Below are 23,995 nucleotides of genomic sequence, written 5' to 3'. Positions count from 1 at the left end.
TGCCGTAATTCTGATAGGCCTGCCTTTATATGTTACTTGACCTTTTTCCCTTACTGCTTTTAAAATTTATTCTTTGTTTTGTGCATTTGGTGTTTTGATTATTATGTGACGGGAGGAATTTCTTTTCTGGTCCCGTCTATTTGGAGTTCTGTAGGCTTCTTGTATGTTCATGGGCATCTCTTTCTTTAGGTTAGGGAAGTTTTCATCTATAGTTTTGTTAAAGATATTTACTGGCCCTTTAAGTTGGGAATCTTCACTCTCTTCTATACCTATTATCCTTAGTGTCCTGGATTTCCTGGATGTTTTGGGTTAGGAGCTTTTTGCTCTTTGTGTTTTCTTTGACTATTGTGTCAATGTTTTTTGTTTGTTTGTTCGTTTTTCAAGACAGGGTTTCTCTGTATAGCCCTGGCTGTCCTGGAACTTGCTCTGTAGATCAGGCTGGCCTTGAATTCAGAAATCTGCCTGCCTCTGCCTCCCCAGTTCTAGGATTAAAGGCGTGTGCCACCACCACCCTGTGTCAGTGTTTTCTATGCAAATGCTTTTTGTGTTTTCTTTGACCGTTGTGTCAATGTTTTCTATGGTATCTTCTGCCCCTGAAATTGTCTCTCTATCTCTTGTATTCTGTTGGTGATGCTCAAATTTATGATTCCTGATTTCTTTCCTAGATTTTATAAATCCAAGGTTGTCTCCCTTTGTGACTTCTTTATTGTTTCTAATTCCATTTTTAGATCCTGGATAGTTTTGTTTGTTTCCTTTGCCTGTTTGATTGTGTTTTCCTGTAATTCTTTAAGGGATTTTTGTGTTTCCTCTTTAAGGGCTTCTGGCTGTTTACCTGTGTTCTCCTGTATTTCTTTAAGGGAGTTATGTCCTTCTTAAATTAAGTCCTCTATCATCATGAGAAGTGATTTTAGATCTAAATCTTGCCTTTCCTGTGTGATGATGTGTCCAGGACTTGCTATGGTGGGAGAATTGGGTTCTGATGATGCCAAGTAACCTTGGTTTCTGTTGCTTATGTTCTTATGCTTGCCTCCCACCATCTGGTTATCTCTAGTGCTACCTACCCTGGCTATATCTGACTAGAGCTCATCCTTCCTGTGATGCTGGTTGTGTCTGAACTTCTCAGAGTCCAGCTATCTCTATGATCCTGTGATTCTGGGATCCTGGGATCCTGAGATCCTTTGTGTGTCAGAGCTCCTGAGAGTCAAGCTGTCTCTGGGACCCTGAGATCCAGGTGTAACCAAGTTCCTGGGATCCTGGGATCCTGGGATCCCGGGATCCTGGGATCCTGGGATCCTGGGCATGTTAGAGCACCTGGGAGTGGAGCTTCCTCTGGGTGTTGTGGGACTGGCTGCAGAGTTTGCACCCAAGGTCAGCTCAGGGCACCAGCCCAGAAGGGAAGGAACCCGTGGAGTTCCTGCGTGCCTGGGTCCCACTGGTCCCAGTTACTCCCAGTGTTGAGACAGATCCAAATTTTTTATTAGCAGTAGTAGAAAATGACCCCTATGAATCAGAAGTACCACCAGGCTTGCCTGGAACTCTGTATGGACCAGGATAGTCCCAAATTTACAGAAATCCACATGCCTTTGCCTTTGAGTGCTGGGATTAAAGGCATGTGCCACCATGTCTGATAAATTTCCAAGGAGAGCAGTCTATCCCCAAAGACTTCACCATGTACCAGAGGCTTTCCTGAAGCAAATGTCCAAACAGGTATAATTTTGCTATTCCACAGCTGTGTTACAACCATCCAATTATTCAGTTATTGATCATCAGTTGGCTTCAATGCAAAAACGCTGTCTAAATCTTTTTTTTTTTCAAGACAGGACTTTGTTTTGTTTTGTTTTGTTTTGTTTTATAGCCCTGCTGTCCTAGAACTCACTCTATAGACCAGGCTTCGAACTCAGAAATCTGCCCGCCTCTTCCTCCCAAGTGCTGGAATTAAAGGGTGTCTAAATCTTAAATACAAAAAAGATAGTCTGTACTTCATAGAAATCTTAGGGAATTAAAACATTCTATCATTTGGTCACAGAATTATAAAGTTTTCTAATTATATGGGTTTTTTAAAATCACTTATCTACTTTAAAATCTAATAATAAAAACTGCAAGATGAGGTTGAAAATTTACTGCCGAAATTCTTTCATTCATAGAGATTAAATGCCCTGGCCGCAATAGTTCGAGGCAGTCTTCCTAAATTACACAGAAACATCATAACTGCATTGATTACCATCGATGTGCACGCAAGAGATATCGTTTCTGAACTGGTTGAAACCAAGGTAAATGCCTCATTGAAGGAAAGTGGCATGCCAAGAGGCAAACTCCACACGTCTCACCCACCTATCATTTCTGTCACCGATGTAGGTAGACTCAGCCGACTCCTTCGACTGGCAGCGGCAACTGCGCTATTACTGGGACATGGACCTGGACAACTGCGTGGCTAGAATGGCCTTGTCTCAGTACACCTACGCCTACGAGTACTTGGGAGCATGTCCGAGACTGGTCATCACTCCTCTCACAGTACGTCACTGAGCAGTGAGGTTCACGCTGGCCCAGGGCAATCATGATCATTTTCACCGTCACCACATCTTTACAAAGCAAAGACTTGGCGTTGCTTGATTTGTGCTCCTGGGTCTGCGAGTACATTTTAGCTAGAATTTTTCAGGGCCAGGGAGATATCTCCTTCTGGAAAGTGCTTGCCATGCAGCCATGAAGAGTTCAGATCCCTAGCAGCCGTATAAGAAGCTAGACATAGAGGCCTGGGGCTGCAATCACAGTGTTAGGGAAGCAGACATAGGAAGATCCCTGCAGATCACTGGTCAGCCAGACTAAGAAATCAGTGAGGGACCTCGGCTCAAAAAAATAAAAACGATTGACCTAATGTTGACACACACGCTCACACTTCTATCAAATAAGTGAATTAGACCTATGAATTTGTATTTAAAGCCAGTTCTCTTCGATAACAACAATCAATTGTTTTCTTCAGGATCGCTGCTATCTTTGCCTCATGGGGGCTTTGCAGCTTGACCTCGGAGGTGCACCAGCTGGCCCTGCTGGCACGGGGAAAACAGAGACCACCAAAGACCTAGCAAAAGCGCTCGCCATCCAGTGTGTGGTCTTCAACTGCTCTGACGGTTTGGACTACAAGGTGCAGTTGTAGTTTTTAATCTGAATGTGCTTTTTAATCTTAAATGCTTTCATCAGCTCTCTTCGTCTGCAGCATGACTTTAAGTGAGGAGAAACTGAGGTGGTTGGATGGAGAAGAGAGTGGTGGTATTAAAGAAGAATGAACAAACAGAGCAGGCCAGCATGCGGTGGGCCAGGTCATCTGGGTAAAAACCAACTCAGGGGAGACTTGTCAAAGAGTGAAATGGCTAGGCAGTTAAGAGTGCTTGCTGCTCCTTCAGAAATCCTGAGTCGCTTTCCCAGCACCCACATCAGTTGGTTCACAACCACCCATAACTCTAGCTCCAGGGTGTCTGACACCCTCTTCTGGCCTCCACAGACACTGCATGCCTATGCACACATGCACAGAAGCACACACAAAAATAATCAAGTAATCTCTTAAAATCCATGCATAAGTGAGTGGAATAAAAGGTGAGATAGGCTAGATTGCATTCAGGGAGGATTCAACAAAATCTAACTTTACAGGAGAAGGTGGCAGTTGAGGGACTCTGATACCTGTGAAGAATGAAGGCTGGTGTGTAGCCGCTGAACACTTGCCTAGTGAGTCTGATTCTCCACATCACCAGACATACAAGCAGCCTTCAAGAACTTGAAGTGCACAGAGGGAGGGAGAATTAATAGGATGGTTTTTGGTATGCTTGTTCATAATTCCCTTCATACTCTAAAAATTATCCAAACAAATTATATCTGTTAATATTTCATGTTAGAAATTAATGACTGTTTGTTTTATATATTTATTTGACTTAAAATACCAACAATAATAATATTAACGTAGACATCCATTTTGTGAAAAAGAACTTCACAGGCAAAAATCTTACTGGCGACTTACATGTCTTTTAAAATCTTTGATGGCTGGCAAAATGATGACAACTATGTTCTCATATTTTCCCCCGTTATCTGTTGAGGCTTGTTGCTTTGGCTGAGTTATCTGAAGAAGATCTAGTCTTTCATGGAAATGTGCTCTGAAAACTGAGGGATATTTTTATATTTTTCTCAGGTAGCTGAGTGTAAAAAGCAGATGACAAGTTAGTACTATCGTGAAGATGCTTTGGCCCCCCAGACACCCTCAGGGACCGTTGGGGGCTTGCAAAGATCCCTGCTGGGTCTTCAGTTCTTTCTGAGGGATGCTATTAAAAACACAAGAAACATATATTTATTTCTTTATTTTTAGAAGCTGAACACTCAGTTCACTGAATAAGACCTTTTTAGATGCTGTCTGCCAACTTTCTGCCTTCCAGTTCCTGTCATTGTTTATGACATTTGCACGTTATTCAGTACTTGTCTCTGCTTTGTATGGAAATGAAGTATGAAATGTCAGTGTCTCACACAGTACTCAGGCTAAAATTGCCCTTTGCAGGACTTGAGGACATATCAGACCCCTAGACAAGAATTAACAGAAAAATGTACTCAGTGCCCTTCAAGGAAAGAATTCCTTTGGATCCTAGTCTCCTTCTTTACCTCCTCTATAACAGTGTTTTCAAACTTTTGTGTATATGAATCACCCAGGGATTTTATTAAACTAGATGAGACATTCAATTCTATCTGCTTCTCCAGTTGACCACAATTTCATAAATCATAACCATCACACTGAGTTACTGGATGTCACAATGAAGTAAGATAAAGGAAGTATACTGTATTGTGTGTGAGAAGAGGCCTAGCACTCCATCTAAACCCAACATGACTGAATGTTCCCTGCTCCCAGCTAACCCAGTAACTGCTGCATCTTCAGCAACGCGTCTGGTGGGCTGTCCTTTGGCCCACTACCTAGATAGGCACTATCATGAAATGCATCACAGAATTACCACTGCTTTCTACCAGCACTTCCTTCTGCACACTGTAGGCGTATTACTCAAATGATAGACAAGTTCTGACATCTGCCAGTCAAGTCCTGACATCTAACTGCTTGATATAGGGATAGAAGCTTTAACGATGTATGAGATAATGCTGATGCTGAATGCACCTAATCCAGTGGCAAATGCCCTTCTAAGAATGAACTGTGAATACAGTCGCATAAATAGAAGGAAAAGCCATGTGAAAAGACATGCTAGAAGCAGAGGTCAGAGGAATACAGTGCAAGCTAGGAAGTCAGGATAGGAATTGTCTGCAAATACTGAAATCTGGAGACAAGAAAGGTATTTTGCCTGGGTAAGCATGGTTTAGCAACACACTGATTTCTGAATTTTAGCCTCTAGAACTATAACATAATATATATATGTTGTTTGAAGCCAGCCAGTGTATGGCAATTTGTGGATATACAGAGCAGGGGCTAGAGCGATGGCTCAGCAGTTAAGAGTGCTTGCTTGCAGAGGACCCAAGTTCAACTCACAGCACTCACCTTGGACAGCTCTAGGGGCCCAGAGCCCCTTTCTGGCCTTCACAGGCACTTGCACACACATGTGCATACACACAGAGAGGCACATGTACACATATATGAAAAATATATGTGATGGCTTAATGGCTGAGAATACTGGCTGCTTTTCCAGAGGACACGGGTCTAATTTCCATCACTTCACCAAGTATGCCTTCTCCTTCGTTGGGACAAGGGACAAACGTAATTATGCTTGATTAGAGATGTGTTTCTGTCTACCTTTGGCTCTTAGGCTTTGTCCTCTCCATCGCTTACATCGAAAGGAGGCTGGAGAAATGGCTTAGTAGTTAAGAGTGTGTGCTACTCTTGCAGAGAACCTGAGTTCAATTCCAAGAACCCATGCTGGGAAGCTCACAATCACTTGTAAATCCAGCTCCAGGAAATCCTATGCTCTCTTATGGCCTCTTCAGGCACCTGAACATACGGGCACATATGCACATACAGAGTCAGAAGTACATATAGGTGCATGTGCGCATGGGCGTGTACGCGTGTGTGTGTGTGTGTGTGTGTGTGTGTGTGTGCGCACACACACACACACACACACACACACACACACACCTATAAATTAAAAACATATCTTAAAGGAAAAAGAAAGAAATGGAAACTACCTGACTTGCAACAGCATTTGTTAATAAGTTGGTCACTAGAAGCATCTTTTCATAAAATCACTAATTGGGACCACCCCTCTGTTAAGCAGGCTGAAAGCTTTGCATCCTGGACCAATGCATCACACTAAGATATGGTTTGGTTTCAGCCAGGCTGCTCTTAGCATCCACTGGGATTTGTTGCAGACAGCCCATGTAAGGGCTAGACTTCAAACTCCTACAGTCCTCAGTCAAGAGTGTCAGAACGAGAGGGTCATCTGTATAGGCATGTACTCAAGGAGACATATTTTAGCAAAGAACTTACATCAAAAATCAAGACCAGCTCCTTCCTTCTTTGTTCCGTTAAGTTGCCCACATGTGAGTATTGCTTGGAAATCTTCATGTACACCAAAAAACAGGCATCCCCTGAGGAGAAAGTACCTTGCTCCATGCCAGCTTGATCCATTCTGATGTTCAGCAAATGTTTTAATTTTTCTAATGTCTGCCACAGAATTATTAATTTTCAGAGATTTATCTCTGCCAACCTTTTATTGAAATGAAAGAATGCAAGTTGCCCCCAAATCTCTCTGAGGATTCCCCTGGAATTATTTCAAATGCTTGCCTATTTCCTAAATGATTTTTATTTCCTCCAGGGTTGCTCATTTATTTCATTCCTTCTTTTTCTGCACGTTGGCCTTCACCTAAGCACCTGTTGGTTGACTTCTTGGCTTACACATATGAAGAGAGGACTAAGCTGTTTTTGTGGGTAGCTTATTTCCCCAAAATGTGAGCTGGGCTCTTTGAGGTTATAGTATGTATGGAGAACAGACTTCCCCACAGAGAGTGGGACATGGAGCAACCAGTAGACCTTATTGAGTGACAGCTGAGGATTTTCCTCTTAAGTGTTCACATCTCAGTTGTTTTCACTCCTGAGTAGAGCCGTGGTTTATTATTACTGAGTATCAATGACTGAATTGAGAGATTTGGAATCATCTTTATTTCCTATCTCTGCTTTCCTGACCTTATCGCCAATGTCCTTTTCTCCCATGATCTCCTAGTATGGCCCCTAAATAGGTCTCCTCCTTTGTCTACAATGAGGTCTTGGCATTTTAATTGATGGGGAAGTCACTGTTGAAATCTCAATAACCTTGTCATACAAGTTAATTTTACTATAACTATGCATAGTTAATTAATACAGTGGCTGTTTTTCTTTATCCTAGCTAGTTCTCCTATAATGACACAGAGAGGGCAAAGTTTATTTAAGGCTTTACCTCAATACTTGGGCAGTCAATTACCTATTTTAATCCCTAAACTAATCTGGCTGCCTCTCAGCCCAAATCCCCATGATACTTGCATTCAGGGCCTTCCATTCTCCAGCTGAATTCTTATGAACTCTTTCCTCCTTGTAGCTCAACCCCACCCCACCCCTTCTCTAACTGGTGGAACTATCACTCTATTCTCTCTTCTGCCCAGCCATTGGGTGATTAGCTTTTCTTGACAAGGCAAATAATAAGTGGTAAGGATTGTTTTCACAAACTTGAGGCAAGAGATTCTTGACATGAACAATCCAATGCCATGTCTGGATTGAAACAAGATATGAAGGCAGAATAATCAACATTTGAATAACACCTGGATAAATTCACATTATGCATAAAAACATTCTGCCTACACCTTGTTTCTTCTGCATAGAAAAGGGGAGGGAAGGGCCAAGCCAAACTGTCCTGGGGCTTATGTCTGCTCTCCTTGCACTTACTAATGCTGGGTCTGGAAATTCTTGAACACATTACTGAAGAGTATGTCTCCCTCTCTCTACCTTAGGGCTACACTTTTCTAAGTTACCTGATCTATTTCAATGCTTTTTCATCTCCTAGAAATTTTTTTCCTCAAAACTTTCTCCCTGCCACTTTTTTTTCTCCTTTACATCATGGCTTTATCACATGGGAGCAGGTATGAATATAAACACACAAATAGAGACACACATGGGGGGAAGAGGGGGCAGAAAGGAGAGAGACCTGTACCTATGCTTGCTGGAATAGGAGGAAGAGTAGTAACTAACTGTACAGTTCACTTGACCTTGAGACGGAAAGTGGATCAATTCCATTCTTAGCAACATGCATACTGTAAAGGAATATCAACCAAAAATTCCAGTCTTCAAAGACATTATACACATGGCACAAGTACACAGTCTTTCTCATTCACCATTAGGATTCTGTTATAGAATAAGTCAACACGAACTGGGAAGGTGGCTCAGGCCCGCAATTAAGAGCACTGGAAGCTCTTGCAAGTTTCAGGTTCAGTTCCCAGCAATCACATGGTGCCTCACAACTGTAACTTCAGTTCCAGGAGATGCAGCTCCCTCTTCTGGCTTAAGTGGACATTGCATCTCCACGGTGCACATACATAGTGAAGACAAAATTCTCAAACATAACATAAAAATAAATCTTTTATAAAAAGAACAATTGAGACTCACTCTCAGGGCAGCAGTCCCTCTGCTCAGCATTCTCGTGCATTTCTGCCACAGTGGTTCAGAGGCAATGGAAATTCCCACTAGTGAAACTCTACAAGGTCTTTTCCAACAGTCAAGTTTTTCTCTTCCATGTGTTACATTTTTTTGAGAACCTGAAAATATTTTCCAGAGCTCAGTGGAGGTTATGAATGAAGATTCCCCGAGAACACATGCTCTAAGTTATCATTTTATTTAAGAGAAAAATCAGATTTAAACCACTTAATGGGAAGCAAAAGGGTATGTCCTCTTGTAGAAATGTGTTTGATGCTGGAGAACAATGCTCACCATAGCTAGAAGACCATTGGCAACAACATTCCAGAAACCACCCTTCAATAGCGTCTTAGCTCCAGATTATAAACATTAGAGGGAACCAACAAGGCAGCCTGAAGTTGATCAGCTTTGCTTGTGTTTCAGATGATGGGGCGCTTCTTCAGTGGCTTGGCACAGTCGGGAGCCTGGTGCTGCTTTGACGAATTCAACCGGATTGACATAGAAGTCCTGTCGGTCATTGCCCAGCAACTCATCACCATTAGGAATGCCAAAGCTGCAAAGGTGAGATGTCATGCTGGCTGGCTAGTAACATAGCTTTCTCAGATTGGTCATGAATTCAGCGAAAACGATATCCTGCCTTAGGAAGGATATCGTTTTCAGGATAATCGGTGAATGCCACAGAACTTCCTTGGGTATATGAAGTCCTGGTCTAAGCAAAATGAAGAAATACATGCTGTGCTAGATCCTGGAGATACAGAGAGGCATTAGCCTGAGCTCATGAGGGTACAGAGACCTTAATGCTTGAGCTCAGGAAACCCTTCTTCCTACCCCCAAAATACATACACACACACACACACACACACACACACACACACACACACACACACACACACGCATGCACGCGCGCGCGCGCACACACACACTTCCTCCTCACTTTTCGTCTCTTGATTTTGACATTTACATACCTGCGTTTCTTTAATGCCCTCTTTTCTGGGCCACATCACTTTCTTCGTGGCTTCCAGGATCTACAGAGTGTTGGTGGGAAAACAGAGGAGAAAACCTGAGAAGCCCAAGGAGCCCATAAATCTTTACGCAAGCTCTTCATAGTTCGATACTAGAAAATTCGAGGGTCCAATGAAGTGACCCTGCTACTTAACACACCCCCATGCCTGAAGAAGGGGGTTTGTGTTTGGCAGGTGATGGCCATGAAGGATAGACTGACTAGGTTTGGTCGCCAACAAGCAGCACAATTTGGCCTTCACAAACCAGAACTTTTGCTGGGCAGTGGTGGGGAGCACACCTTTAATCCCAGCACTTGGGAGGGAGAGACAGGCGGATTTCTGAGTTCGAGGCCAGCCTGGTCTACAGAGTGAGGTCCAGGACAGCCAGGGCTACACAGAGAAACCCTGTCTCGAAACACCAAAACAAACAAACAAACAAACCAGAACTTCCCTCATCCCCTCAGGGGAACTAACTGCCACAAGTCCCTTAATTCCTCCCTGGGCCCCTTCCAGAAGACACCCGATTTCCTAAGGCTCCATCCATAAGTTGATATTGCGAAGCTGGGGGTTATTAAAGTTATCAAGTCCAACGTGGAAACCCCAGCTGGCCACTCTCCCCAGGCTCTAGAGGAGCGTAGACTCTGTCCCTTTAAAAGTTCCTTTGCACAAAGCCAGAGATGAAGCTGGGCTTCAAGTCTGCTCCTGCACGTTCCTATGACCCCTGAGTCCTGTGGACGATGGCAGAGAAGACAAACCATGCATGAAACAACTCAAAATATTTTAATTAAAAGCAAATAGAAAAAACGTTAAGGATTTTTTTTTTTAAATGACCTCTGTAAAGTAGGGAATTATAGAAAAAGAAAGAAAGTTAGGGCTGGACTTAGTGAGTGGCTAAGAGCAAATCTCTGTGGTGCGTTTATATTTGTATTAACCTTTTGGGAAGGAGATGGATGCAGGTGAAGATGATTCAAAGAAGTAGAAAATTATTTCTACAGGCATCACAGATACACACCTGAATCCAAGTGACTCCTCTATCATCTGCATTCAGTCCTGCTTCCCATCTACTCTGTGAAGATGTGGATTAAATGCAAAGATATCCAGATAGATTTTGCAAATCATTACGGTCTTGCTGAGTCACCCACAGAGAGCAAATCTGGGGATCAAAGGGAACAGGAAACAGAGAGAGTGGAGGCTGCTTGATGCATTCCCAGCTGGAGCCCAGCCCTCTAGTCAGAGTTGGCTACACTGTCTAGAACCAATGAAGTAATTGAAACATAAGTGTAGAGTCCTGGACAGCACAAGTATCCATTCCGCAGCAGCCAGAACACTCACCATTTCCTTCTCAGGCAGCGACACAGGGCTCAGCTCCACCGGGTCTTCCCCTCTAGTCTCATGTGGCATTGCGGGCTCATTGTGGGTCCTAGGTTCTGCCTCTCTTGGCCAGTAGTGTCTAGGTATCAGCTCAGAGAGGAGATCAGGAACTGGGGTGGGGATAACCTGCAGTCAATGTTTCCCCTCAGGGAGTCTGCACACCGGGCAGGAAGGGGGAAATGGAGCCCTAGTAGGGCAGGATCTGGTCCAATTTGGGGTGAGTGCTGAGTACCAGAGGGGCAGGAGAAGAGAAAGGCCTTCTTCGGGAGTCTTAGCGTCATGGCTCCTTTAAGCAAAGGCCTCCCTGGTGGGGATCTTTAATGAAGCAGCTTTCTGAAAGGATCCTTGCTTGTTTGTATTGCTCTATTGGTGGTGGATGTGGAAGCATACACATTATTTGGGGGTGAACCAGGGATTATATACTTTTAGGGCGGAAGGGCATGAGACTCTCCAGTCTGAAGGGAAGGCTGAAGGGATAAGGCTATTAAATACCTCATTAGTATGAAGAACTCCATGTGCTATGCTATGTGACTGAGTGTTCCCTAGTCCTCTCAATTGGTGGTCGTGGTTAATCATCTCAGAGCTGGCATTCAGGGCTCTACCTCCTACTGTCTCAGATCTCTGAGATTCCATGGGTGTGAGTATGCTCCATTTCACCAGTTTGTAGTGTGGTTCCACATGTACTACAGTCTCGTGCCTAGTACAGGACCTTCGTCCAGGGACCCAACTCGGAACCTTGGCTTTATCTCTGTCTTGTCTCTTTAGCATCCCCCGAGAATCTAAACTATCACTGGATGGTGTGAATTGCATCTCCTGGGAGCCCTTCATTCTCAGATTCTGGCTCTTGTCTCCGCCCTGACGATTCTCACACATATCCCAGTCTGTAGTTTGCCCAAACTGACCATTATCACCCCAACTCCATCCCTCTCAAGTCCTTTCTTCCTACAAGCACTGAGGCAAAGGGGAAATACTTCAGCTTAGCATGCAAGACCCCTGGTACTCAGAGCCCAGTGTACTTCGTGTCATAAAAATACCTGACTAGGAGCAACTTTAGAGAAGAGGGCTTTATTGTGGCTTACAGTTAAGGATGATACAGTCCATCAAGACAGAGAAGAGATGGAAGTAAAGGCTAAGGCCTGCTAGTGAAGGCACAGTGTTAGGAGCTTGAGGTAACTGGCTAGTCAAGAAATAGAAAGCAGACAAGAAGTCGGCCAGAACCTCAAAGCCTACCTCTAGTGATTCACTTCTTCCAATGAGAAGCTGCCCCCTCCAGGTTCTACAGCCTCCTGAAACACCACCACCAGTTAGGAATTGAATGTTCCAACAAAGAGCCTGAGGGGGACATTTCATAATCACTCCACAGCACCAGGCCTAGCTATGCTGCCATCTTTATTGTTATCAACTTTGTTGTACCCTTTAGCAAAGTGGGTTTCTGCTTATTCCCTGAGTGTGCAATGTTCTTTCTTGTGCTTGCCCCTCTTGCCTGAAAAATTGTCCAATTATCAATTGAAAATGTTCCTCCTCATGCTTCAGGTCTCCAATAGCCTGGCTGTTCCCAGCATGAGTTTTGTATACACACACACACACACACACACACACACACACACACACAGCACTGTTGCATCTGCCACATGAGATGGTCAGAGCATCCAGGTCTGACTACAAACAGCAGGGCTCAAGCATGAGTATCCTTCAATTCTGTGTCCCTCTGGGTGACCCAGGGCTTCAACCTGCAACAGGTGTTCAATAATCATCTACTGTTAAATGAAAGTGAGGGAGTTGTACTGTGGCAGACACACACACACACACACACACACACACGCTGTGCTCAAAGGCTACACCAAGACTGGAATTTCTTTGGAGGGTCCCAGACAGTAGGAGTGGAGAAGGTAGACTGAAGAGTCAGCAGATGGTGAGACCAGAGGCTTTCAGGGTCAGGAAGGAGCACAGAACCTGGGCTGGGCAAGGCAAGGCTGGAGCAGAGAGCAGTGAACACTGAACCCAGAGGAGACTGGACATAGGCAGGTCAAGAGAGCGCTTCCCCAGTCTCTCAGCAGAGGTGTTTATTTACAGCCCTCCCCCCACCCCCACCCCTTAACAGCTCTCCAGATTCATGTTTGAGGGACGGGAAATCAAGCTCATTATGACCTGCGCAGCTTTCATCACCATGAATCCTGGCTACGCAGGCAGAACAGAACTTCCAGACAACCTGAAGGCCCTGTTCAGACCGATGGCTATGATGGTTCCTAACTACGCCCTGATTGCAGAGGTGAGCTTCAGACTCAAATGAAGCAAGGTTTTATGCACACTTTGTTTTATTTGCCTTCTAATTCTCTCGAGACAGAAACTCCTTTTATTTCCTAGTTTCATTTTTGTTACCGTGATGAAATGCCTCAACCAAAACCAACTTAGGAGAGGAAGGATTTATTCCAGACTGCAGTCCATCAAACCTGATAAGGGGACAGGAACTTAAACCTGTGAGTCACATCCATAGGCAAGAGCAGAGAGAAATGAATGTATGCTTGCTCACTTATACTCAGCTCATACACACACTCAGTCCAGGAACCAAATGTAGGGAATGGTGCTGCCCACAGTGGACAGGTCAATTCCCCATAGACATTACCACAGGCCAACCCGATGCAGGCAATCTCTCATTGAGATTCTCTTCCCAGGTGATCCTAAAAATGTGACAAGTGGACAATTGTCATGACATCTTACTTTCTAAGCACCCAAGCAATCATTATCCACCCTGAGTAAACAGAGACTGCTTCATTCTGCATGCATATTTAGTTTTCAGTGTTACTGCCAATATCTAGAATGCCTCAGAAACCAACTCCTAAATATGGAATGAACCAATGTATGTAATTAACCCCTCCGCTGAGGTTTAATCAGTTCATCTCTAGGAGTTAAAATGTCTGGATTAGTTCTAAAAAGACAACATTATCCTCATTTCTCTTTGGATATAAATTTAACTAGAGTCAAGAAGTATTGGAGCCCAGTCTGGTCCCTGGTTCAAAATCAGCTTGGGTAACAGAGTAAGACATCATCTCAAAAAAAAAAAAAAAAAAAAAAAAAAAAAAAAAAAAGGAATAAAATAGTAGCATTGGGTCAACGCTGTATTAATCACTTGAATATTAATAATAGTCTTAGCCGTCTAAGGAAAAAACAGTAGTCATTAATAAATTATGATTGTTTATTGTTTCTATATCAAGGAATCCTTTTCTTTCAACGATTCTAGGTAAGAATCCATGTGTATAAACCTTACATGTGTTTCTCAAAGCACTTCTAATTGAAGTACGCTTTATATATGATAAAGTACAGACAGCTCGTAAGGATGTGAGCAAATGTTTGCGCAGAGATTCATCTGTCTGGCGCCAAGGCCAAAACACTGGGCTTCTTTTCAGAACTCCCAAAGCTCCCTTGAGCTCTGTGCTGAGCTTTATATTGATGGGCACTTCCCCTTTTAGAATGGAATTTCTCGGAAAGAACCCATTACTCCCATGGCCAACACATTCCTTTGAATTATTAAAGCGTCTTTTACCTGAAGTAAAGGGAATTGATTAAGGCTAGACCAGACCAACTCTGGAGGAACTTCTACTTGAATTAGCATAGTGCTTGATTAGTTCATTCAGAGGCGTCCCGCATCTCCTGGGGACCTGGTGATGCTGCAGAGGACAGTTCAAAGAAGTGCCTTTGCTCCTGCTTCTCTCTATGACCTGTTCAATACTGTGCTCACACCTCCCACTTCTCCCTACTGTGTTGCTCAGCCCTAAATTGGAGGAATTTCAAAGTCCAGTCTTGAGGCATGCTTCCTGTGGTTGTCACAGATGAATAGCCAGGGCTTCTCACCAGCAAATGCTTTTAATTGTGACAAATAGTCTTACTTCGGAATAAGAACACTGGGGACTCCAGGTAGGGAAAGCAAGGCAGCTGACGTTCTAACCTTGCAAAGCTGGGCCACAGCCTAGAATGGCAAGCACGCTGACTGAAACCCTAACACAAACCCCTCCCGCCTTTTCCTCTGTGGCAGAGAAATCAGGAGAAATTGATCTTATACACCATCTAGGCCACCGTGTCTTCCCTCTGCTTACATTTGTCTTATTCTTAACAAAAGTCATATCTGGGCTTATCTTCATCCCTACCTTTTAAGCTTATGGGGTGTGTGACCTTGTTGCACTTGTATCTGCAAAGTCATTAGGCAAGACTAGCTGTCAATAGTTTTCTGTTCTAAACTTGGAGCTTGGGGTACGTAGCTTAGCAGACTCTAGCAGGGCTCTTGTGTCTGGACTGAAACTGGCTGGAGGCGCCTTTGAAAATGAACTGGCAGCAGAGAATACTTCTCACACAATCACCTACAGTGTGCAGAGCACCGTGAAATCAGCAGTGGAATGGCCCCAGAGAAAGCAGAAAGCAGTGAGTGGGCTATACAGTGGGCTAAACCTTGCTTCTGAGCTCACCCGTTATGGGTGTGATGGGTATGATACCATGGGCACGATGGGTAGGAGGAAGACTCCATTCCTGCCTCTGCTGTGGAAGACACTAAGATGGCTCAGCAGGTAAAGGCACTTGCTACCCTGAAAACCTGAATCCAATCCCTGCAATTTCCACAAGCATGCAATGATGCATACTCACATCTCTCTCTCTCTCTCTCTCTCTCTCTCTCTCTCTCTCTCTCTCTCTCTCTCTCTCTCTCTCTCTCTCTCTCTCTCCACATCTTCCTCCCCTCCCCTCCCTCTCCCCCCTACTAAATAAATAAATGTAAATAAAGACAGTAGCTCTCTGAGATGGAGAAGGGCTGAGAAACCTTTGTTTAGCTGGCCTTGGTTAAAGGGGCCAAAGCAGTAATTCCATCCCCACAGAGTAGCTCTCCTCAGCATGGAGAAGCCTGATTCTTGCTTTTTGTGTTCAGAGTTTACACCACCATTCAAACTCTGTGTGAACATTTTTTTATGTACAAAGTGTCATCAAGGCTCCATCACCATCTGTAGAGACACTCAAGAATCACAGTCAAGAATCCCTGAACAATGTCACCTTCCTGGGACACGGAAAGCTCTTTTCATTAGCTCTTTTCCTTCACTTTCTTTCATTGCCGTTACAACAGATCTGACAAAAACAACTCACATAAGAAAGGTTTTCTTTGGCTCACAGTTCAGGGGTACAGCAGAGATAACAGGTGTGCAGGAGTGTCCAGTAGCTGGTCACATCACTACCACACTCTTGAATCGGTGGGTGTCAAGTACATCCGTATCCAGCTAATATTTTGCAGACAAGACAATGTAAAGCACTACCTCATATTGTCTCTCCTAGGTGATTCTGTATTCTGAAGGATTTGAATCGAGTAAAATACTAGCGAGGAAGATGACGCAGATGTACAAGCTCTGCAGTGAGCAGCTATCCCAGCAGGATCACTATGACTTTGGCATGAGGGCCGTCAAGTCTGTACTGGTCATGGCTGGGTAAGAAACCCAAGGGGAGATTGCTCAGTCAGTAAAGTGCACAGCCACGAGAATATGAGTTCCATCATGAGAGGCCATGTAAGAAAGCCAAGCATGGCTGTGCATGCTTGCAGTCACAGAGCTGAGGAGGCAGAGACAGGCAAATCACTGGGCCAACTGACTAGCCAGTGCTCCTGAACTGGTAAGCTTCAAGCCAGTGAGAGACCTTGTCTTACAAAACAAGGTGGGTGGCTCCTGAGCAATGACATCCAAGATTGTTCTCTGGTCCCCATGTGCAGGTGGTCACCCAGAAACAGACACATAGACACAGAGACTCAGGGAGGAAGACAGAGACAGACAGACAGACAGACAGACAGACAGACAGAGAGGGATGTGTGTGTGTGTGTGTGTGTGTGTGTGTGAGAGAGAGAGAGAGAGAGAGAGAGAGAGAGAGAGAGAGAGAGAGAGAGAGAGAGACTCTAACCATGTAATCAAATGTAGATGGGTGACTCTCACAGGCTTTGAAAGCAATGTCTGATGAAAATTAAGAGAGTAATAAACAGGCTGCTGCTCTTGTGAGAATCCCTCCTTCGTCACTTGTGTGACCCAAGGATGAATCTTCCCTGTGAGCCCAACTGGGCTCTATCTAACTAACTTGTTTTTGTCCAGAGCTCCTTGAGTGCATTGGGTTTCAGAGAACAAACACCATTACCATAGCTACAGAAATGACTCACTAGTTAAGAACATTTGCTGCTCCTGAGGGGCCTGAGTTTGGTTTCCAACAGCTATGTGTTGTAAGGCTTCCAATCATCTATAATTCCAATTCTAGGTGACACCCTCTTTTGACCTCCATGGACGCTACACTCACTCCCATATACCCCCATGTGTTTCATATGCAACGATTTGAAATAAAATCTATTTTTTAAAAAGCCTTGGGTGCTGTCAGGCGGACTCAAAGGCTCAAATGCTGCTGGAAGATGAACCCCATGTTGCCTGAAACAGCCTCAAGGGTTAAAAGGGACTTGGTTGTTTTTTCTCAGTTTGTGATAATGTCTGTCATACTCTCATCTTCCCAGCAAGGGTCCAAGTTCAAAGCTAAGGTGATTTCTAGGCTCTGGTGAAGGAGACTCTCCTTTCAGGCTCCAGCTTTTCCCTTCATGACTACCTGACATCCTCAGTTCCTGACTTGCCCCCCTCCCGGGTGCCTAAAAGTGAATCTGTTCTCTTTTTAAGCTCTTCCTCTCAGAACAGGACTCATTAAACCCAGTTCAGTCCATCCAGGGTCCCTAGCTCTTGAACCATGGCCCAAATCTCACTGCCATCCCCACTCTCTGTCCCTTACTTTATTTAGCCCACCAGATCCAGCACACTTCTTCTATACAGCATCACTGGGTAAGAAGCAGGGATCCGACATGTTCAGATCCATTTGCTTTCAGAGAGCACAACTGCATCCCAATGTGTAAGACTGATGAATGCACAGTCATCGATCTACGTGATGTGCTGAGGCCACCTCAGGGCTGTGCCTGAAGGTTACTGCAGAGAAAGACAAACTAGCCTATAGCAGCTTTTGAGAGAAGAGGATAACTCTTTTGAATGGAGGATAAGAGCAGACAGGGGATTGGAGAGATGGCTCAGCAGTTACGAGCACTTTCTGTTCTTCCAGAGTTTGATTCTCAGCACCCACATTGGGCCTATCATGCACACTGGGTAGCTCACTGCTGTCTGTAAGTCCAGTTCCAATGGGTTTCACAATTTCCTTTTGGCCTTCATGGGTACATAAACACACTCATAAATAAAAATAAAGTAAGTATTTTTTTAAGAGCAGGTAAGGGCTATGAGCTGCTGTGATACACTCACAGGGCTCTAAATTCAGATAGGACAGAGTCTAGCTCCATAGGGGAGGGTATTTGAGAAAATGTCCCTGTCACTCTTCTCTAGGCTTTATAGTGAAAGAAGGACTTGTCCCTGTGCTGTGATAGAGGCAATCAACACCACAGGTCAAGTCCTTAGCAGAAATCTCAGTGGAGTCCCTGACCCACAGGCCTAGAACATTCCACCCTGTTTTACATTCTCTCAGTGTCTTCTTAACAACTCTCCTGAATTTAGATCTCTAAAAAGAGAGAACCCAGACCTTAGTGAAGATGTGGTCCTGATCAGAGCATTGCGAGACTCCAACTTGCCAAAATTCTTAACAGACGATGCTCTCCTGTTCAGGTAAGTTCCCAGATCCCATGGTGCCAAGCATTAGAACCCATATAGAGAAAAAAAAAAGAGAGAGAGAAAAAGAACCCATATAGAGGGAAAAGATACCACCCAGGGGCTTTTTATGTCTTTAAAACCAATGCATTTTGTGAGACTATGATGGCCCAGAGTTACAGAGGAAATAGGAATATATCTTTTATTGTAACTTAAACATTTCTTCTTTGAAATCTGAATTGCCCACGGTACTGTGTTACATAGGGACATTTTCACCCAAGTCTATATTATGCACTAACCACGTCCCCCACCTCTGTGCATTCTGTGCTCCCCATCTCTCTTCTCCTTCCTGTAGTCTCCTTCAATCCTCTAAACCAGCCATTCTCAACTTTCCTACTGCTGTGACCCTCTAAGACAGTTCCTTGTGTTGTGGTGACCCCCAACCATAAAATCATTTTTTTGCCACTTATTAATTCATAACTGTAATTTGCTGCCAGTATGAATCATAATGTAACTATCTGATATGCAGAATATCTGGTATGTGATCCCCACACCCAAAGAAGTTATAACCCACAGGTTGAGAACCACTGCCAACAGTTTACTTAGGTTTTCATATCACACATTCATATGTGTGTATCTCCAGTGTATCTGTGCATCTGTTGTGCAATGGTGGCTCGGCCTCTTTCTTCCCATATGAATAGCTCTGTTCAATGATTTCTCAGAGTTTCCACAGCTCTTTCCTTCTTCCTTCCTTCCTTTTCAGCTAGTACTAATTTTCTATTTTCCTTGCAAGATTTTGTCTTTTGAAGTTTTCATCCAATGGGTTTTGATACCAGTCACCCTCCTCCCCAACTCCTCCCAGGTCCCCTCCCTCATGCTGCCCAACTAATTTTATGTCTTTTGTTAAAGCCTCTTAAGTCTCATTGTGTTGACAATATATACTCTTGGGTGTTGGCTTTGCACCAGAGCATGGCCCATGGCAAAGTTAGTAAATGGCCATAGTGTGGGGGGCTTTCAAGAGAGGAGAGTGGGGACAGAGTGGTATGAAGGGTAAGCAGAATGATGGATCTGGAAGGGTTAATGGGGTAGGAGTGAGAGCAGGGTAGAGTACGACGGATGAAGGGATAATCAGCACTTCAGACCTTTCGGAAAAGCCATATGCAGACCTACTACTCTAGAAGCTTTCTAAAATATATACAGACCCATATACAAAAAGCGTTTAAATGAAATAACCCTGTAGCTATCTGCCAAAGCTCCTATTAAATTTCTATTTTAGCTTCCATCTTTTTTTCCCAATATCTACATGTGGTTACTTACTGCTTCAAGGAAACATTGAAATGAGAATTTTCAGTCTATTGATAAGTTCATCAGTTGGATGTTTGATGCTATACTACCATGTCATGGGAGCCAGATAGAAATAAATCCTATTATTCATCCTGAGGGAAGTCCTTCTGTGCAGAAAAAAAAAACCATTGGTCTAAGATACAGAAAATGAGATCACACAAGAATTCAGATGTAGGGGTGGATCCTGGCACCTCCCAGGACAGACCCATGCTGTGAATGATCAAAAGACTATTTGGTTACTTATGACAAGTATGGGAAGGCAGAGATGGCTGGGGGCTCCTAACCTGTCATTTCTGTTTTGTCAGTGGGATCATATCTGATCTTTTTCCCGGAGTCCAAATTCCAGAACACGACTATGGTATTTTGCAGTCGACAATTGTGGATGTCATGGTTAACCAGAACCTTCAGCCTGAGTTATGTATGGTCAAGAAGGTGATACAGTTGTACGAAACTATGCTGGTGAGACATGGCGTTATGTTAGTAGGACCAACGGGAGGCGGCAAGACCACAGTTTACCAAGTATTAGCAGAAACCTTAGGGAATCTGGAAAAACTCAACACAGGCAATCCTTTTTATCAGCCGGTAAAAACCTATGTTCTTAATCCCAAATCTATCACAATGGGAGAGTTATATGGCGAAGTCAATAATGTGACCTTGGAATGGAAGGATGGTTTGATGGCACTAAGTGTCCGAGCGGCTGTGAATGATACTTCAGAAGATCATAAGTGGATCATCAGTGATGGGCCAGTAGATGCTCTTTGGATTGAAAATATGAATACTGTGTTGGATGACAACAAGATGTTGTGCCTGGCTAACAGCGAAAGGATTAAACTCACACCTCAGATCCACATGCTTTTTGAGGTAAATGCTTGCCTTGCTGGGAAGCGAGATAGTCATTGAGTTAACACATCAGGATCAAAGCCAAAGCAACCCACAGTGACATACTGTTTTAAAGCAACCCACAGTGACACACTGTTTCTATCGTTTATCTGTGGAGGTGTTTTATTTACTTGCTGAGTACTTATTAAATCATCCTTTGTGATAAATGGATAATACCTGTCCTATGTTCCCATTTCTCTATAAAATAGACGTAGAATTCTTTTTTTTTTTTTTTTTTTTTTTTTTTTTTTTTTTTTTTTTTTTTTTTTTTTTTTTTGTTTTGTTTTTTTTTTGTTTTGTTTTGTTTTTTTGAGACAGGGTTTCTCTCTGTAGCCCCGGCTGTCCCGGTACTCACTCTGTAGACCAGGCTAGCCTCGAACTCGGAAATCCGCCTGCCTCTGCCTCCCAAGTGCTAGGATTAAAGGCGTGCGCCACCACCGCCCGGCGATGTAGAATTCTTTCTAGCTTCACTCGCATTGTTTTGGAGACAGATGTGTATATGCTTTGCATAATTTTAATTTCTAGGTAAAAAAAAAAAAAAAAAACTCTTATCCATTCTGTGACCACATTATCCCACTATGTCAGGACAGGGCACTACCTTCTCTTTGTGAGAAAGGTGAGAGTCAGACACAGCTACAAAAATTCACAGAAAATACTACCCGTAATCTTGCTATCCATCAGATATGTACAATTTCTGCTGTGTGCCATGTATGTGGCTAGATGTTAGGATACAAGAATGGCAAACAAAAGGGAAGATAATGACTATCATGTACCCTTAAGAAGTAGATAATATAAAAAACAACAAAAACTAAAGCATTAAATGATACGCTGGTGTGGTAGGGCACACCTGTAATTCCAGCAACTGGAAGGCAGAGAGGCCAGTGGATCTCATGAGTTGCAGACTAGACCAATCAGGGATGCTGAGAGAGACTGAAAGATGCACACATACACACACACACACACACACACACACACACACACACACACACACATACACAGAGAGAGAGAGAGAGAGACAGAGACAGAGACAGAGACAGACAGACAGACAGAGAGGCAGAGAGGCAGAGACAGACAGAAACTCAGAGACTGGCAATGTGCTCTATTTTAAACCTTCACCTAACTTGTCTATTCCTTTTTAAATTGCATGCAGCTCTTCCACGCTTTTCCACACTCTCCCTTTCTGTGTTAGCGTACACTTTAAGAATGTGATACATTAGTGCTGAAGTTGAAGGGATATGAAAATAATCTATTAGCTGTTCAACTTTAGGTGCAAGACCTCAGGGTGGCCTCTCCTGCCACGGTCAGCCGATGTGGAATGGTGTTCGTGGATCCCGAAGAACTCAAGTGGATGCCTTATGTTAAAACATGGATGAGCAACATGTCTAAAAAAGTAAGTGCAGCCCAATGTCCTCTCAAGTCTTCCTACATCAATCACTTTAGTGGTGTGTGAGCTTGGAGGAATGCCATCTTTTTGGTTTGTCCACAAATCCCTGAATTCTCCAGGAACACACCCATAAGTCTGTCATCCACTACCTCACCTGCCTGCAGGGTTCACTCTGCATTGTACAGTGCATGGGTTGTTTGTGTTTTGTTTTATTTTTTTTTTTTAACACATAAAGTCATGTGTCCACCATTACAGTGTTTCACTTCCCTGTCCTGAAGCTCCTCAGTGCTCTGCTGCTTCATGCTTCCATCCTTCTACCTAGTAATCAATGTTCTCCTCTGCAGCCCCCACGGTTCCACCTTTCCCAGAAGCCATATAGTCAGGATCATAGTATATAACCTTCTAGAACTAGCTTTTTTTAAAAAAACCTAGCAAAGTGCACCTAAGGAACCTCATGCTTTTCATGGGCTGATACCTCATTTTCTTTTTAATATTGAGTAATAATATTTCATCATATTAACATCATGGTTCACTTATCCATTTACCTCCTAAAAGACATTTTGGATGACTGGAGTTTGAGCACTTATCAATAAAACTGCTACAGGCACTAGTGTGCATTTTTTCCTTGAAATTTTGATTAGTTTGAGTAAGTATATAGAAATATAGTTTCTAGATCAGATGTGTATACCAGCTTTGTGAGAAATCTCCAGATTGTCTTCCACAGTGGCTACGCCATCTTGTATTTACACCAGCAGTGAAGGAGAGCTCCTGTTCCTTAAATACTTAACATCATTTGAAACTTTTGGGCTTTGGGCTTTATTCAGCTTAGTGCACAGGTGCAGCAGGATCTTGTTTCAATCTGAAGATTCTCAAGCATGCTTTTATGTGCTGGTTCGTATCTGTGTGTCATCTTTGCTAAGCTATGTACTAGGGCATAATGTTGCCCATTACTTAGCTGGGGTTGCTTGAGTTGTTTGTTTGTTTGTTTGTTTGTTTGTTTTATTGCTGATATCAAGAATAGAGCAGCTGCATATCAAGTTAGTTTGAGGCCAGCCTAGACCAGAATATATATGCAGCCCTATGAGGTGGGGGGTAGAGGGAGAAATCTTAGTACACTTTAATACAACTCCTTTACAAGGTATCAAATTATATCTTTTGGAACTGTTTTCTCCTAGGCTTCTTGGTGTCTTAACAGTACTCTAGTATCTCTTCAAATGATATTATCTTTCAGTTTTCATCCTCCTAACAGTGTCTTTTACAGAGCAGGAGTTTTTTGTTTTTTTTAAAGATTTACTTATTTTACATGTGTGAGTGTTTTGCCTGCACACATGTCTGGGTAGCACATGCATGCATGGTGTCCACAGAGGTCAGAAGAGGTTGTCAGGTTCCCCGGAACTGGAATTATGGGTGGCTGTGAACCACCATGTAGGTTCTGAGAATGGACCCTAAGTCCTCTGAAAGAGCAAGTATATACACTTTCAGCTTGTTTGTGACAGTGTCTTGTAGGAAAGAGAACAACAAAGAGCGAGACTGGATGCTTTGCTTGACATTTGTAGCTCTTGTATCAAGTTTGAAGAAGAGGACTTTACAAATTACTCTTTCTCTGAGATGAATGCTTTTCCAAATTATCACAGCTAATGAACCAGCTTCTTACCTACATCTAATGTCTGTGCCACCCTCCAAGCAGAACTATTGTTCATTGAAACAGTTGGAGAATGATTTTATGGATAGACTATCTTAATACACACACCATTTCTTA

The 23,995-nt window shown here is 43.4% G+C and overlaps 1 protein-coding gene across 3 annotated transcripts in view; it reads left to right on the top strand.

The window, feature by feature from the left end:
- Dnah6 (dynein axonemal heavy chain 6) overlaps positions 1–23,995 on the top strand; it is a 223,851-nt gene that overhangs the window by 77,820 nt on the left and 122,036 nt on the right. For all 3 annotated transcript variants that reach the window (XM_031382227.1, XM_031382226.1, XM_031382225.1), the window contains exons 27-35: positions 2,145–2,270; positions 2,356–2,511; positions 2,978–3,139; positions 9,050–9,187; positions 13,100–13,267; positions 16,306–16,454; positions 18,540–18,647; positions 20,279–20,834; positions 22,120–22,242. In XM_031382227.1, the coding sequence (XP_031238087.1) occupies positions 2,145–2,270; positions 2,356–2,511; positions 2,978–3,139; positions 9,050–9,187; positions 13,100–13,267; positions 16,306–16,454; positions 18,540–18,647; positions 20,279–20,834; positions 22,120–22,242 (1,686 nt within the window). The remainder of the gene's footprint in view (positions 1–2,144; positions 2,271–2,355; positions 2,512–2,977; positions 3,140–9,049; positions 9,188–13,099; positions 13,268–16,305; positions 16,455–18,539; positions 18,648–20,278; positions 20,835–22,119; positions 22,243–23,995) is intronic.

Source organism: Mastomys coucha, unplaced genomic scaffold (assembly GCF_008632895.1).
Source record: "Mastomys coucha isolate ucsf_1 unplaced genomic scaffold, UCSF_Mcou_1 pScaffold20, whole genome shotgun sequence".
Classification (NCBI taxonomy): domain Eukaryota; kingdom Metazoa; phylum Chordata; class Mammalia; order Rodentia; family Muridae; genus Mastomys; species Mastomys coucha.
The sequence above is the reverse complement of the archived record's forward strand: the minus strand, read 5'-3'. Positions and strand labels throughout refer to the sequence as shown.